The 15,171-nt window shown below is 41.2% G+C and overlaps 1 protein-coding gene across 1 annotated transcript; it reads right to left on the bottom strand.

Moving 5' to 3' along the window:
- Nucleotides 1-1,239: 1,239 nt before the first annotated feature.
- On the bottom strand, nucleotides 1,240-8,371 carry LOC106573364 (uncharacterized). The gene is given in 6 exon segments (XM_045697056.2): nucleotides 1,240-6,072; nucleotides 6,524-6,683; nucleotides 6,787-6,877; nucleotides 6,879-6,988; nucleotides 7,234-7,329; nucleotides 7,733-8,371. Coding segments are annotated over 6 exon segments (801 nt in total). The 5' UTR covers nucleotides 7,787-8,371; the 3' UTR covers nucleotides 1,240-5,782.
- Between the last annotated feature and the right edge of the window lie 6,800 nt (nucleotides 8,372-15,171).

Below are 15,171 nucleotides of genomic sequence, written 5' to 3'. Positions count from 1 at the left end.
GGGGGCCGTAGGAAGTGTCACGTTACAGCAAAGATCCTCAGTCTTCAATAAACAGAGTCAAGAAGCTTAAGGAATGGTCAGAGAGGGCACTTCCTATACAGAATCTTCTCAGGTTTTTTCCTGCCATATGAGTTCTGTTATACTCACAGACACCATTCAAACAGTTTTAGAAACTTTAGGATGTTTTCTATCCAAAGCCAATAATTATATGCATATTCTAGTTTCTGGGCAGTAGTAATAACCAGATTAAATCGGGTACGTTTTTTATCCGGCCGTGTAAATACTGCCCCCTACCCCCAACAGGTTAAGCCAAGATTCATGTTAAGCCAAGATTCTCTCTAGGGCGCCTGATGGGCTCGCCAAGGCATGGGCGCTGGACAAGCCGGCTGGGGGCGTAGAAGCCCGATGAACCGGCAGAGGCGTGGGAGCCTGGCAAGCCGGCTGAGGCGTGGGAACCTGTCGATCCAACTGAGGCGTGGGAGCCTGATGGATCGCCTGAAGCATGATGTGGAGTGAACGCCTGTCGAAATATTCCATTACCGTACTTCGAAGCATGTCAACCGCTGTTTAAAATCAATTTTTATGCAATTTTTCTCGTAAAATAAGCGGTAATATTCCGACCGGGAATCTGCGTTTAGGTAAAAAGAGGAAAGAAAATAAAGCACGGGGTCGACTCGTGCACGCGCCTAAGCCCATTGTCCTCTGATCGGCCACTTGCCAAACGCGATAATGTGTTTCAGCCAGAGGCTGCCTCGATATCATTCAGCTTTTTCCCGGGCTCTGAGAGCCTATGGGAGCCGTAGGAAGTGTCATGTTACAGCAAAGATCCTCAGTCTTCAATAAAAAGAGCCAAGATGAACAACAACTTGTCAGACAGGCCACTTCCTGTTCAGAATCTTCTCAGGTTTTTGCCTGCCATATGAGTTCTGTTATACTCACAGACACCATTCAAACAGTTTTAGAAACTTTAGGGTGTTTTCTATCCAAAGCTAATAATTATATGCATATTCTAGTTACTGGGCAGGAGTAGTAACCAGATTAAATCGGGTACGTTTTTTATCCGGCCGTGTCAATACTGCCCCCTAGCCCTAACAGGTTAACGAAAAAATAAAGATGTTGATGAAAAAATACTGTACATTAAATGCTTTATCCTACATTTTGCGGTTGTATGAGGTTTGGAGATAGAAATGTAAAACTTTAGACTACTTAATACACTACTGTGAATAAAAACACAGCATCTACAGTGATACAAATATATTATTGAATTCGGAAAAAATATACAAACGCACATAATTTTACATTTACATTTACATTTAAGTAATTTAGCAGACGCTCTTATCCATAGCGACTTACAAAATGGTGCATTCACCTTATGATATCCAGTGGAACAACCACTTTACAATAGTGCATCTAAATATTTTAAGGGGGGGGGGGTTAGAAGGATTACTTTATCCTATCCTAGGTATTCCTTAAAGAGGTGGGGTTTCAGGTGTCTCCGGAAGGTGGTGATTGACTCCGCTGTCCTGGCGTCGTGAGGGAGCTTGTTCCACCATTGGGGTGCCAGAGCAGCGAACAGTTTTGACTGGGCTGAGCGGGAACTGTGCTTCCTCAGAGGTAGGGGGGCCAGCAGGCCAGTGGTGGATGAACGCAGTGTCCTTGTTTGGGTGTAGGGCCTGATCAGAGCCTGAAGGTATGGAGGTGCCGTTCCCTTCACAGCTCCGTAGGCAATCACCATGGTCTTGTAGCGGATGCGAGCTTCAACTGGAAGCCAGTGGAGAGAGCGGAGGAGCGGGGTGACGTGAGAGAACTTGGGAAGGTTGAACACCAGACGGGCTATTTTCAATGTTATACTAAACCGTGGTTACCATGGTGAATAATCCAATAATAATTGGTATGACATGGCTCTCGGGAACTCATTATGAGGCGGCTTCTAAATGAAAATACCTGTAGATCAATAAAATGTAGGTCTAATTAAATTTAGAGGATTGGAGGATTCTAAATTAATATCTAAGAGGCATTTTTCGTTAGGACAAATCTGGTCTGTGAGAATATCTAAGGGGCTTTTATATAATTATAATAGAGGGTTAATAATAATAATAATAATAATAATTGTTGGATAACAGATCGGCTCTCGGAAGTCATTAAGAGGCAACTTCAATATGCTTTAAATGCTCCAGGACAATATGCTTTAAATGCTCCAGGACAATATGCTTTAAATGCTCCAGGACAATATGCTTTAAATGCTCCAGGACAATATGCTTTAAATGCTCCAGGACAATATGCTTTAAATGCTCCAGGACAATATGCTTTAAATGCTCCAGGACCACCGACAGTTTTTTTGCCGGATGCAGGAGAGTGCCAGAGAAGAGAGACTCTCAGACTGAAAACACCTCCATTAACACCTCCACCGATAGATCAGCATTCTAATAGCGTGATAGCGTGGTTTAATGACAGAATGCCACCATCTACCACTAACGTTTAATGGAAGCTCTACTGTACACACAATACCCCATAATGTCAAAGTGGGATTTTGTTTTCAAAATTTGTACAAATTAATTAAAAATTAAAAGCTGAAATGTCTTGAGTCAGTAAGTATTCAACCCCTTTGTAAGTTCAGGAGTAAAGATTCTGCTTAATAAGTTGCACAGACTCACTCTTTGTGCAATAATAGTGGTCAACATGATTTTTGAATGACAACATTCACATTTTAGCAGACACTCTTATCCAAAGCAACTAGGGCTAAGTGCCTTGCTCAAGAGCACATCAACATATATTTCACCTAGTCAACTTCGGGATTTGAACTAGCAACATTTCAGTTGCTGGCCCGACGCATTTTATCACTAGGCTACCTCATCTCTGTACCCCACACATACAATTATCTGTAAGGTCCCTCAGTCGAGCATTGAATTTCAAACACAGATTCAACCACAAAGACTAGGGAGGTTTTCCAATTCCTCGCAAAGAAGGATAGATGGGTAAAATTTTTTTTTTTTTAAACAGACACTGAATATCCCTTTGAGCATGGTGAAGTTATTAATTGCACTTTGGATAGTGTATCAATACACCCAGTCACAACAACGATACAGGCGTCCTTCCTATGTCAGTTGCCGGAGAGGAAGGAAACTGCTCAGGGATTTCACCATGAGGCCAATGGTGACTTTAAAACAGTTACAGAGTTTAATGGCTGTGATAGGAGAAAACTGAGGATAGATCAACAACATTGTAGTTACTCCAAAATACTAACCTAATTGACAGATCGAAAAGAAGGAAGCCTGTACAGAATACAAATATTCCAAAACATGCATCATGTTAGCTAAAAGGCACTAATGTCATACTGCAAAAAAAAATGTGGCAAAGCAATTAACTTTTTGTCCTGAATACAAAGTTTGGGGAAAATCTAATACAACACATTACTGACTACCACTCTCCATATTTTCAAGCATCGTGGTTGCTGTATCATGTTATGGGTATGCTTGTAATCGTTAAGGACTAGGGAGTTTTTCAGGATAAAAAGTGAACTATATGGAGCTAAGCACAGGCAACATCCTAGAGGCAAACCTGGTTGAGTCTGCTTTCCACCAGACACACCAGAGATATCTACTGCAGCCCTCATCCGCCACATGCAACACCCGTTCTGCCAGTCACATTCTGTTAAAGGTCCCCAAAGCACACACATCCCTGGGTCGCTCGTCTTTTTAGTTTGCTGCAGCTAGCGACTGGAACGAGCTGCAACAAACACTCAAACTGGACAGTTTTATCTCAATCTCTTCATTCAAAGACTCAATCATGGACACTCTTACTGACAGTTGTGGCTGCTTTGCGTGATGTATTGTTGTCTCTACCTTCTTGCCCTTTGTGCTGTTGTCTGTGCCCAATAATGTTTGTACCATGTTTTGTGCTGCTACCATGTTGTGTTGCTACCATGTTCTTGTCATGTTGTGTTTCTACCATGCTGTGTTGTCATGTGTTGCTGCCTTGCTATGTTGTTGTCTTAGGTCTCTCTTTATGTAGTGTTGTCTCTCTTGTTGTGATATGTGTTTTGTCCAATATTTACATGTTATTTTATTTTTATTTTTATTTTTTTTAAACCCAGCTCCCGTCCCCGCAGGAGGTCTTTTGCCTTTTGGTAGGCCGTTATTGTAAATAAGAATTTGTTCTTAACTGACTTGCCTTAAATAAAGGTTAAATAAAATAAATAAATAAAAAAACATTGAGAGATGAATTCACCTTTCCGCAGGACAATAACCTAAAACACAAGGCTAAATCTACACTAGAGTTGCTTACTAAGACAGTGATTGTTCCTGAATAGCCGAGTTACAATTGTGGCTTAAAATCTACTTGAAAATCTATGGCAAGTCCTGGCAAAGTTTATTTAGCAAGGATCAACAATCGAGCTGGAAGAGTTTTCAAAATAATAATTGGCAAATGTTGCACAATCCAGGTGTGGAAAGCTCTTATAGACTTTTTTTAACCTTTATTTAACTAGGCAAGTCAGTTAAGAACAAATTCTTATTTTCAATGACAGCCTACCGGGGAACAGTGGGTTAACTGCCTTGTTCAGGGTCAGAACGACAGATTTTTACCTTGTCAGCTCGGGGATTCAATCTTGCAACCTTTCAGTTACAAGTCCAACGCTCTAACCGCTAGGCTACCTGCCACCCCTTACCCAGAAAGATTCTCAACTCTAATCACTGCCAAAGGTGCTTGTACAAAGTATTGACTCAGGGGTGTGAATACTTATTTAAATTAGATATTTCTATTTTGAATTTACAATGAATGTGCAAAAATGTCTAAAAACATGTTTTCAATTTGTCACTATGGGGTGTTGTGTGTAGATGGATTCAGGCTGTAACACAACAAAATGATGAATAAGTCTTATATTTATGAAGGCACTGTACATTTCCCAATGCCACAGACTTTCAATATCCCAAGCATTCATACATTTAAAAGGAATAACGTGCCAGAAAAGAATGCTTTCAGTCATTTCTAGGGCTGTCAGAGTTAATCAGTTAACTCAAGTTAACTGTTTGTATTTTTTGTGCACAAATTATTTTTAATTGTGATTAATCGTATTGTCTGAAAGCGTTCATAATACACTGAAAACATCCAAAATACACAATATATTCAACTAAAAACAACACTGCAATGTCAAAACAGGTTGACATTGTGGTTAAAGAAAGTGGGCTTCATCTGTTTACCTGATTCTACTTCCCATTACTTTGGAAAAAATCAAGATGTCAATATTTTTGTCATGCTTTTTGTATCAATTGTTTTAAAATACAGCTCAATTTGAGCAAATTCAGAATTTGCGATAAATCGCAATTAATCACAGCAAATCCTGCGATGAACTCTATTGCATTTTTGTATCATTTGACAGCCATAGTAATTTCATTATCTGTTGTAATTAAACCCAGACTGTTTTATTATTACCATTTTCCATTTTTGTCTGGTGATCTCTGGACCCAGCTGAATCAAATTATTTCCTTTTCTTTAATTTTTCTTGTCTCTTTGTTGCCTGTTTGGCCTGGTGAGCCTGCAGCACAGTCACAGCTTCATCCACCTTGGAGCAGAGACACTCTGGAGACTCCAGCATGTAGAGCAGCCCAGAGTTGTCAATCTCCAGCAACATGCCAGTGATCTTTCCTGCCAGACTGGGGTGCATGTTCTGGATGAGCGGGTAGAGGCGTTGACCCAGCATTTCCTTCTGTTCCTGAGGAGGAGCAGCAGCCAGCATGGAGGCAGTCAGAGGCTCCTGGTCCTGCACATGGACAGCAGGCTGCTGCTAAACAACCTGGGGAAGTGTATGAATGTATGAAGGGTTGCGCACTCCTGCAGCATACTTGTACTGAGGCATGTGCACTGGGGTTACAGCAGCTGCAGCCTGGGCGGCCATGCGATGAGGGGTCACCATGTTAGACACGTTGGGCCTCACAGTGCTGAAGGTCGCTTGCATGTTCTGAAAATATTGTTGTTGAGTTATCCAGCGAGGGCTGGGTCTCCGCCCTGCCAATTGGTTGGTATTGTAATAAGAGGTATGTGGAATGGCATCCATGAAGTAGTCAGAGGGAGGTGCTAAGGGAGAGATGCACTGATTGATTTAGGCAGCTTGGACAGTTATGTTTGGACAGTTATTTCAATCACAGGTTTATGTATCCATTCCTCAGTAACCCAGAAGATTGAAATGAAAGTCCCCATAATAAAATGTGGGTGTATTTTATAATCTGTTATTATTCGGGCAATTACACGCCAGACCACCAGGGACAGACAGATGGTGGCGGTAAACACACATCAGGTGATCTATAAAGACACGTTTGAACCTATGGTGAGTGTGGATGGTGGGAGAGCTCACTGTTCTTACCACAATCAAACCAACGCAAATGAATGCAAGAAAACGCAAGAAACCCCAAACAAGATACAAAGGATTACTACAGTCAACTCTATGGATCAACATTCATTCAAGGTAACCACTATTGCTAAATTTGAGGCATGTAAAAAACAAGTCTATTTCATACTTCTCACCTACCTTCCCATGATAGTTTGACAATTTCCTTCTTGCAGATATCCTCTAGTTGTTCTGTCACCTCAGATACAAAATTCTTCACAAAATGAAAAGATATGTGTGGATTGACACATATGCTGGGTAAGGCATCAGATCCAGGAGGGACACAGAGAGACAGAAAACTCTACAGGGAGAAACAGGTTGAAAAACAGAAATGTGGAGATGTTTTATCTAAAGTTTATAAGTTCTTTTAGATTGTTTTGCTTATATAGACAGACTGATGTCACCTGGAAGAAATGGACGTGATCCTCTGTGTGTGAAAGCTGCTCCAGCTCGGCATCTCTCCTCCTCAGCTCAGCTACTTCCTGCTCCAGCTGCATTTTCCTGGGCTGTTATCTGCTGCTTCACCTCTGAGTTCCTTCTTTCAATGGAACAGATCAGCTCAGTAAAAATCCTCTCACTGTCCTCCACCGCTACCTGTGCAGAGAGCTGTTAGAACACACAGAGAGAATGAGGGCCCATTTCATTCAGCCCAGGAGAGACTATAAGGACTTTTCTTACCAGCATTCAATTGACAGCCAACATCTAAAACTGATCTTTACCTTAACCCTAACCTTACACCAAACCCTTTACCCTGACCCTAACATCATTTTAACCAATTCTGAAATGAAATACTGGTTTGCTGGTCATGTTAATATATATTTAATTTAAATATAGATGGCCCTAAAACTCACATTCAGAGAGACCACAGCCTGTCTCAGCTCCTGCATCTCCTTCTCTTTCTGCTGGATTCTCTGCTGGGATTTCTGCTGATTCTCTACCAGCTGTTTCTGCAGAGAATGGTGACAAGATTTTGTAACGGCTCCTTCCATGATATTCATGTGAAATAGGATAGTCCTTCAAACCACTGAGACGCAGAGATGCAGCCAGAAGAAGGAGATATGTCTAAATATAATACCATAATGATTGCATTTTGTGATGTGTCAACATATTATTGTTATTATTATTACTTATGAGAGTCACCAAATTACTGCAACAATATAATCAGGCAATTTTGTTCAAGTACTTTGACATCTCTGGCCGTTGGATGTTTTTCTTACTCTTCCAGTTATATCACCTTTGACATAAAACACTTCCATTTGATATGAGGTACAACAACAATATGTTGTAAAGAGATTAAGAAATGTCTAAATGCAGATCTATGATGTTTAACAGTGGAGTTATCATTCTTACCTGTTTCTCAGTCCTTTCTGCTGCAGCTGTATCATGGCCTTTATGTTCATTCATTGTACACAGATAACAGATACACTGCTGATCGGTACGGCAGTAAACCTCCAGTGGTTTGTCATGATGAGAGCAGATCTTCTCCTGTAGTTGTGTGGAGGCTTTGACCAGCTTGTGCTTCTGAAAGGCAGGGGATTCAAAGTGAGGCTGGAGGTGAGTCTCACAGTAAGATTCCAGACACAACAGGCAGGACTTGACAGCTTTGAGTTTCCTCCTAGTGCAGAAATCACACTCCACATCTCTAGGTCAAGCATAACAGAGAGCTGGAGGAGCAGATTTGAATCCTGTCTTCTTCTGTTTCTCCATTAATTCAACCAATAAGATGTTTTTCCTCAAAACAGGTCTTGGGGTGAAGCTTTCCATGCACAGTGGACAGCTGTAGATACCTTTCAGATCTTCCTGATCCCAGCAGCCCTTAATACAGCCCATACAGTAACTGTGTCCACAGGCAGTAGTCACTGGATCCTTCAGTACACCCAGACAGATTGAACAGCAGAAGGGATCCTGACCCAAAGTTGCCTCTGCCATGTTGATACACACACTGACTGACTGACTGAACAGTTATGGACAAGCATTGGGGTGTTGTCTGTCTGCTTACTTTCATTTCTCTGAAAATGTTTGTGACTTCCTGGTTCTGCCTGTCTAACCACATTGAGGGTTTGTTTGGCTAATGGCCAAAATATAGTCATAGATTGTATTTGATTTTTTATTAAACCTTAATTTAACTAGGCAAGTCAGTTAAGAACAAATTCTAATTTATAATGACGGCCTACCAAAAGGCAAAAGGTCTCCTGGGGGACTGGAGCTGGGATGAAAAAATAAATTAAAAAAATATCGGACAAAACACACATCACGACAAGAAAGACCTACATAAAGAGAGACCTAAGACAACAACATAGCATGGCATCAACACATGACAACACAGCATGGTAGCAACACAACATGACAACAACATGGTAGTAACACATCGTGGCAGTAGCACAGGGTACAAACATTATTGGGCACAGACAACGGAAGGAGATCATTAAAACACGTTATTTATGAAATTATATTATTCCATATATAGAGATATATCATTAGAAAATCAACATTCTCTCTGGGGTACTTGGGGATAAGTAACAGACTAGATTGAAATCACTGAACAACAAATCTAAGTTTTACATTTATTATTTTCATCCAGTAGGTGGCAGAAAAGTTTAAAGTAGAACCTATTTTCTCTCCAAGAAAAGGAGTACTCAACCGCGCGAGAGACAGAGGAAATGAAAGGAAAGGAAAAGGTAGAAAGAACAGTATTCTCTTTACTATGGTTTAACTTTTACATTCATTCTCTCACCTCAAGGAAGAAACGATCATGTGAGAAAAATATAGGCTAAGAAATAAAGGAAAACCTTTAAAGATTTAAATGAATTAAAAGTACTAATAAAATCGATGAAACAATGTATGGTAACGATTGACTCAACGCCTTGATCTGATAATTCATTAATTAATTATATTATTATCAATGTTATTATGATGGGCTTAGTTTTAATAGCGTACATTCTACTTGAAAAAAGGCAGCCTCTAAGAATAGTCTAAATCAAGATGTATCTCATTTTGCTTTTCGATGTTCGAGTTTAATCAATAAAATGCTTAATTCGTTAAATTGTTTAGTAGGCCTATTTATGAGTCGGTGAATGGACAGCGACAGGCCATGTTGTGCAACATGAAAACAAAAGTCACAATTTTGAAATACATCGATTTAAAATACATTTAATTAAAATAGTCTCCTTTTTGAACGATAAAATAGGGTCTATGTTGCTTTTTTAGACAACTGGTAAACTCGGGGATTCTCATCAAAACGCATAGGCCCACTGTTTTCAGAGGACAATACTCCACCTCCACATCATTATTAATGCACATCTACCAGCAGTGGTAGACCACGAGCGGTGACCAGCCGGCTGAGTCTGTTCTATAATGTATGGTTTGGACAATGGGTGCGCGTGGACAGATTTCAGCGCAACTTTAGAGGTTGAAAAGATTTGAAATCCAAACCGCTCCTCTCTGACGAACTCAGCCCGGATCACCTGAAAGGGTGATATCTCTTTTCAAAGTAGGCCTCTATGTCTGTCTGTGTAATTATCAACAGCAGGTGAATGGGAGTTAATTGGAGATTGGGGGGGGGGGGGGGGGGGGTGTTCACCTGCTGTAGGTCTATATATTGAGGGGATGTGAGCCCCAATCTACAGTTCGAGCGGGACCTTTCAGTGACAGCGCCCCATTTCGAGCAACGGGAGGGAACATGGTTTTGGAGGAAGATACGTGCCACACCCGATGGACAGCACAGGTTGTATAAAATGTGTCTCTGAGCTGAAATGGCTTGGTTAAAAAGGAAAGCATGAAGCTTTTTGCTTGGGCTAAATAAAATGTTTTGTGTTGTTTATAAATAGATTGTTTTAAGTATAGGCTATAGGCCTATCCCACAACTGGAAAGGCAAAGAACTTGTGAGTGGAAAACTAGATTAACACAAACGAATTATTTAACTACGTCACATTTTTTCTAAAGCCTCCACGTCAATATGGGGATGAAGGTGAACGGCCGTGGGGGGCAACGCTTGCGGCATGGCATAGAGTGGGCCTAGATAAGAGAATAGATATCCTCATCCTCGAGAAAGAACTGTTGCACCGGTTCACTATCCGCCATATGAGGAGCGTCATTCGATGCTGCCGCAGTGTGAGCGCAGGAGCTGCATGCGCACTCAACAAGCCCTAAAAAAACGGAGAGATCTGTGTGAACGCTTTAGAGGCTAAGGACATTAATAGTATAATGAACATTTAATGCTCGTAACAGTAGGCCTATAGCCAATACACTTAAAAAACGGTAATACAATCAAATATAATCTAAAATGATTAGTATTGTCACCATCAGCAATCTTAATAGGCTATGTTCGCAATATCCATCAAGTGACACACGGCACGGGACTACTGTACGCGCCGCACGCGCTAAAGAGATCCGTGACTCTGACGAACTGTTCACCAGCAGCAGGAGGAGAGGGATGAGGGCAGCATGGATTACTCCCTCTCCACTGGGTTAAGATGCTTACCAACTAATTACCTTTCCATCTGAAAATCCCCGGCCACGCAGCCCCAACAGACAGAGTGCTAGGAGAGATGAAGAGATAGAGGGACGGGGAGGCCGGTGGTGGAGAGAGGAGAGGATGGGTGTTTGGGTTTCTTTTTTCATTTCAGGATGAGGATGCTGTCCTTTGGGTGATGTGGCCTTCGATCAGGTATGGAGCTATTCCTCGAAGAGGGGGAGGTAGGGGGAGAGTGGTGAGTAAAGGGAAGAAAACAGTCCTTGACTAGACATAAAGTTGTATACACAACGTTGTATAAGCTTTATACACTTTATTATTTTTACGTAGGTAAAGTGCGGTTTAATAATTTCGTTTCATGATTATGTAGAGTTATTGCCCAGTGCGCTTTATGGAATGTAATTTCAGTCACAGATGTCGCTGCATTTTAAAAGAGAAAACGATAGGCCTAGTTTTCATTACAAAAATAAAAAAACTTGGCATTTGGTTCGAAATTAATGTTTTCTATGCGGTGTTGATTGAAGTGCATAAATGTTTTATAGGCTATTGTATGTTAACTGTGTCATTGCAGCCTGATGCCTAATACAATTAGCAAATAAAAACTAGTAGCTTCGCCTTCTGAAAAATGTGTTTTATTCAAATTGTAATTGTATTTAACCTTAAAAGACATAGCTTCCTCCTACAATGCAGTTTAATCAAATACAATTACTTAGCACTCTAAGTAGCCTAATTATAATTCGTTCAAGTTGGCTACTTATGCGTTATAGATCATTTATTTGTAGGCCTACAACAAACAATATTATCACTTTTAGGCCACATGAAAGCTAAAGCAGTGACTTCGCGGGTTGAACTGTAAAAAAATATATCAAGGTCATACCTGGACAGCTATGGGCCTTAACTACCCTCTTGGCGAACCCTCTCGTGCACTCCTTCAAGGGTTTGTGTTTCTAAAACGTTCCTAAAATAACAGGAGGTGGAGGAGCGTAGACTGCATAATCATCACAGACAAATGCGATTATCCACCAGTATCGAGGGCATTCTAAAGAAAGGTGAAAGTCGCTCCCGCACGCAACTAGGCCTGCGGCTAACCAACTCTTCACATCGTATTCCTGACTATGGGATTAGGTGACTGAATAATAAAAAGTAACAGACGGTTTTCTGTAGAAATTTAAACTAAGCCTATAACCTAATATGTATTATTGCTGCTATATCCTATTTATTCGTTTAATTGAGGCGTTTTGATTTGCATATAGGCTACCCGAAGTTAACGGTTAGGCGGATAGGTTTGTAACGTTTTTATAACGTTATAAATTAGAATTTACTTTTTCTAATAGAAAAGGCCTATAATACCAGTGAAACGTCTGTTGCTAACCATTTTCAGGGGCATTCCTCTCACCATTGCAAAGGGCCCACTCAACTTGCTTAATGACAGAGGTCTCTCTCTCTCTCTCTCTCTCTCTCTCTCTCTCAACCAACATTGCGCTTTAGGTCTATTGACGATTTCTTCCAGAAGCGGGAAGAGGAGCTCTGGGACCCATTTGGAGCATCTCAGAAATCACTTAGTGCATCATTCCACACAGCTGTGATCAATCTTCGAGCTGGGTAGTGGGTCTGCATGGCACAGAGATGAATGTCTGCCCCTCTCTCCGTGTCCCGATAACGGATGTTTGTTCTAACCTGTTTGTTCTAGCCAGCTGAACAGAAGGCATGTGCAACGCAGCCCATAAGGACATGGATATAAGAAACTTGTTGCTGATTTGAAGATTTGAAGTAGTAGAATTGAATACATGGCTAATGCTGTGTTGGACGACATGTTGGGACACATTCTTTTAGAACACATAGAGCATAATTCTTCTCTGTGTAGTGTGGAGTAAGGTCTGGTGTTTGAGAGAGTGCTTTAGTCATGCATTTCATACAAGCTCTGCCTCCGTTCATTCCCCTTTTGTGGATCAGAGACAAGGTAGAAGATGTAAGCAATAACTTGACTTGAGTTTCTATCATATTTCTCTGACCTATCCAAGTTCACAGGGGCGGGCGGCCTGTCCATCTGGCATTTTGGGCAAATGCCAGATGGGCTGGTCCATTTTTAGCCCAGTAGGACTGTCTAACTTGTGCCCCTCAAGGTACAAAATGGGCTGGTATGGGGGCCTCAAAGAAAAAACAGAGTGGCTGCGGTTCTGGATTTTCTGTAACCCGACATGCTGTTGCTGAAAATACGGAGATTTCTGCATATGCGGGATCCACGAGCCTACCTCCTTTCAGCTGCTGCTCAGTAATAATGGGAAGTTCTTACCGACTCAGATCTTTTTGACTCAGTCAAAAGAATGAATCAAGCTCATTCCATTCATTTGATTCAGTAATGCCCAGAGCATGCAGGACCCCTACAGGCAAATGATGAACTAAAAGCTCGAAGGAATCATGATTGCACAAGTCTCTCATTCACCATAGGAGGCTTATTGGAGCTGCCATTTGTGACTGAAACGTATAAAACTGTGCTTCAAACAATGTACATTTGTGATTGCTAGGCATACAAATAAGATTATTTATTGATACATTTGAAACAAGATCTTGTTGCGGCCGCAACCGGACTAGATTGTGTGAACGATTCTTGGCGGAATGCTTGACTGCCGCGAGGGAGATCAGCAAAATATTGTTTACGAACTGCAGCAGCCCACCAAAACGATTTGTTCCAGTGTTAGGCAGAGTCAGGCTGTGTATGTTTTGATTCTACAAAGCTGTGTCCATCGATAACATTCAATAATCAATTCATTGCATTAATTGTCGCACCATGCGATCACCTATCAGTTCTAAACATGTATTTCCCTTTCTGCTGCCTGCATTTTTCTGTGAACACATGATAGACAGTTGGTAGGCGCGTATTAATCCTACTTTAGAATTTTTTTGCGGCCAGCAGGTCAAAAGAACGACTAAAATGAACGAGTCACTCGGAAAAGCGACTCATGACTCTCAAGTCAGTAAAAAGAGTAGTTCAAAAAGAACGAATGGTTCACAAACTGCACATCACTACTGCTCAGTGCTCAGTCACTCTGTGATGCCACTGCCGCTTGCACACAAAACAGGTAGTCAATAGCAATTTAATGGTTTAAAAAAGAAATAATTATGATCATTGCAAACATAGGCTAAACAGGAGGGAGACTGCAGTGCTGGTAAAATGGCAGCATAGCTATAAAGATTACATTCCCACTCAAAATGCTAATTGTTTTACCCCAATGCATTGTTTAGACTGCGTCTTGCTTATGCTATGGCAATATCAGTTACAGAGAAGGTTGTAGCCTTCATATATATTTTTGGAATGCTCATTGAAATTGCAGTTGTTCAGAAATATGAGGCAGAGACATAAGGCTGGTTTACAGTTGGTCGATCGACATGCCTGTAAACAGTGGTCGCAGTAACATCATGAACATTCTATTGTCATCCAACATCAAACTTGTTGTCGTCGTTATGAGTATAAAAGTATAAACACAAAACGACAACCTGTGCATAACATCAGCATTCTGGTGTTTCAAATAGACTACTTTTTCTATTTGAACACCAATAAGCCCAAAAGTTTAAAAATGAATTTAATAAATGTCAACCTAGCAAGCCAGGCAACAATGTTTTGGTTCATTGTCAGCTAGCTGGCTAGCCAATTCAAATTAGGGCCAGAGTACAGCTGACAACATCTTAACTTTAGCTGCTTTTTATTCATTATTACAGGAAAATAAACCAACGACAACAACACACCACATTATTCACAAGGTAAAATTGCTTACGGTTGTGAGTGTAACAAAGGGTGCGTTCGTAAATTCACTCTGGAGTGCCAGAGTGTGCTCATAGTGCGCTCTGGGCATTCGTAAATTCAGAGCGTTGTCAGATTGTCAGTTTGTAAATTCAGTGTTTCACTCTCGGAGAGTTCAGAGCGCACACTGGACGCTCTGGCCGAGGAGTAGGGTTGATCCGAGCGCTCTGACCACACAATAGCAGTCAAGCACCCAAGCTAACTGGCTAACGTTGGCTAGCTTGCTAGCTACTTCCAGACACAAATGAGAGAACACCCCACTCTGACCATTTTCCTCGCCCTAGCAGAGCTGGTTAGACTGTTTTCATGTTATCCAGAGCGTTGGTGACTGTAACTGTGCTGCTGGCAACAATTTAAATACGTTTTTTTGCTGACGTTTACCGACACCGGCCATATTCAACGGGTGTTGAGCATTCGTAAATTAATCAGTTATTCTGCGCTCTGGCACACTCAGACGAGAGTGCTCTGAAATTGGAGTAGATAGCCAGAGCGAAATTACAAACATGGCCAAAATAGAA

Source organism: Salmo salar, chromosome 16, assembly GCF_965601325.2.
Source record: "Salmo salar chromosome 16, fSalSal1, whole genome shotgun sequence".
In the NCBI taxonomy this organism is placed as follows: Eukaryota; Metazoa; Chordata; class Actinopteri; order Salmoniformes; family Salmonidae; genus Salmo; species Salmo salar.
The sequence above is the reverse complement of the archived record's forward strand: the minus strand, read 5'-3'. Positions and strand labels throughout refer to the sequence as shown.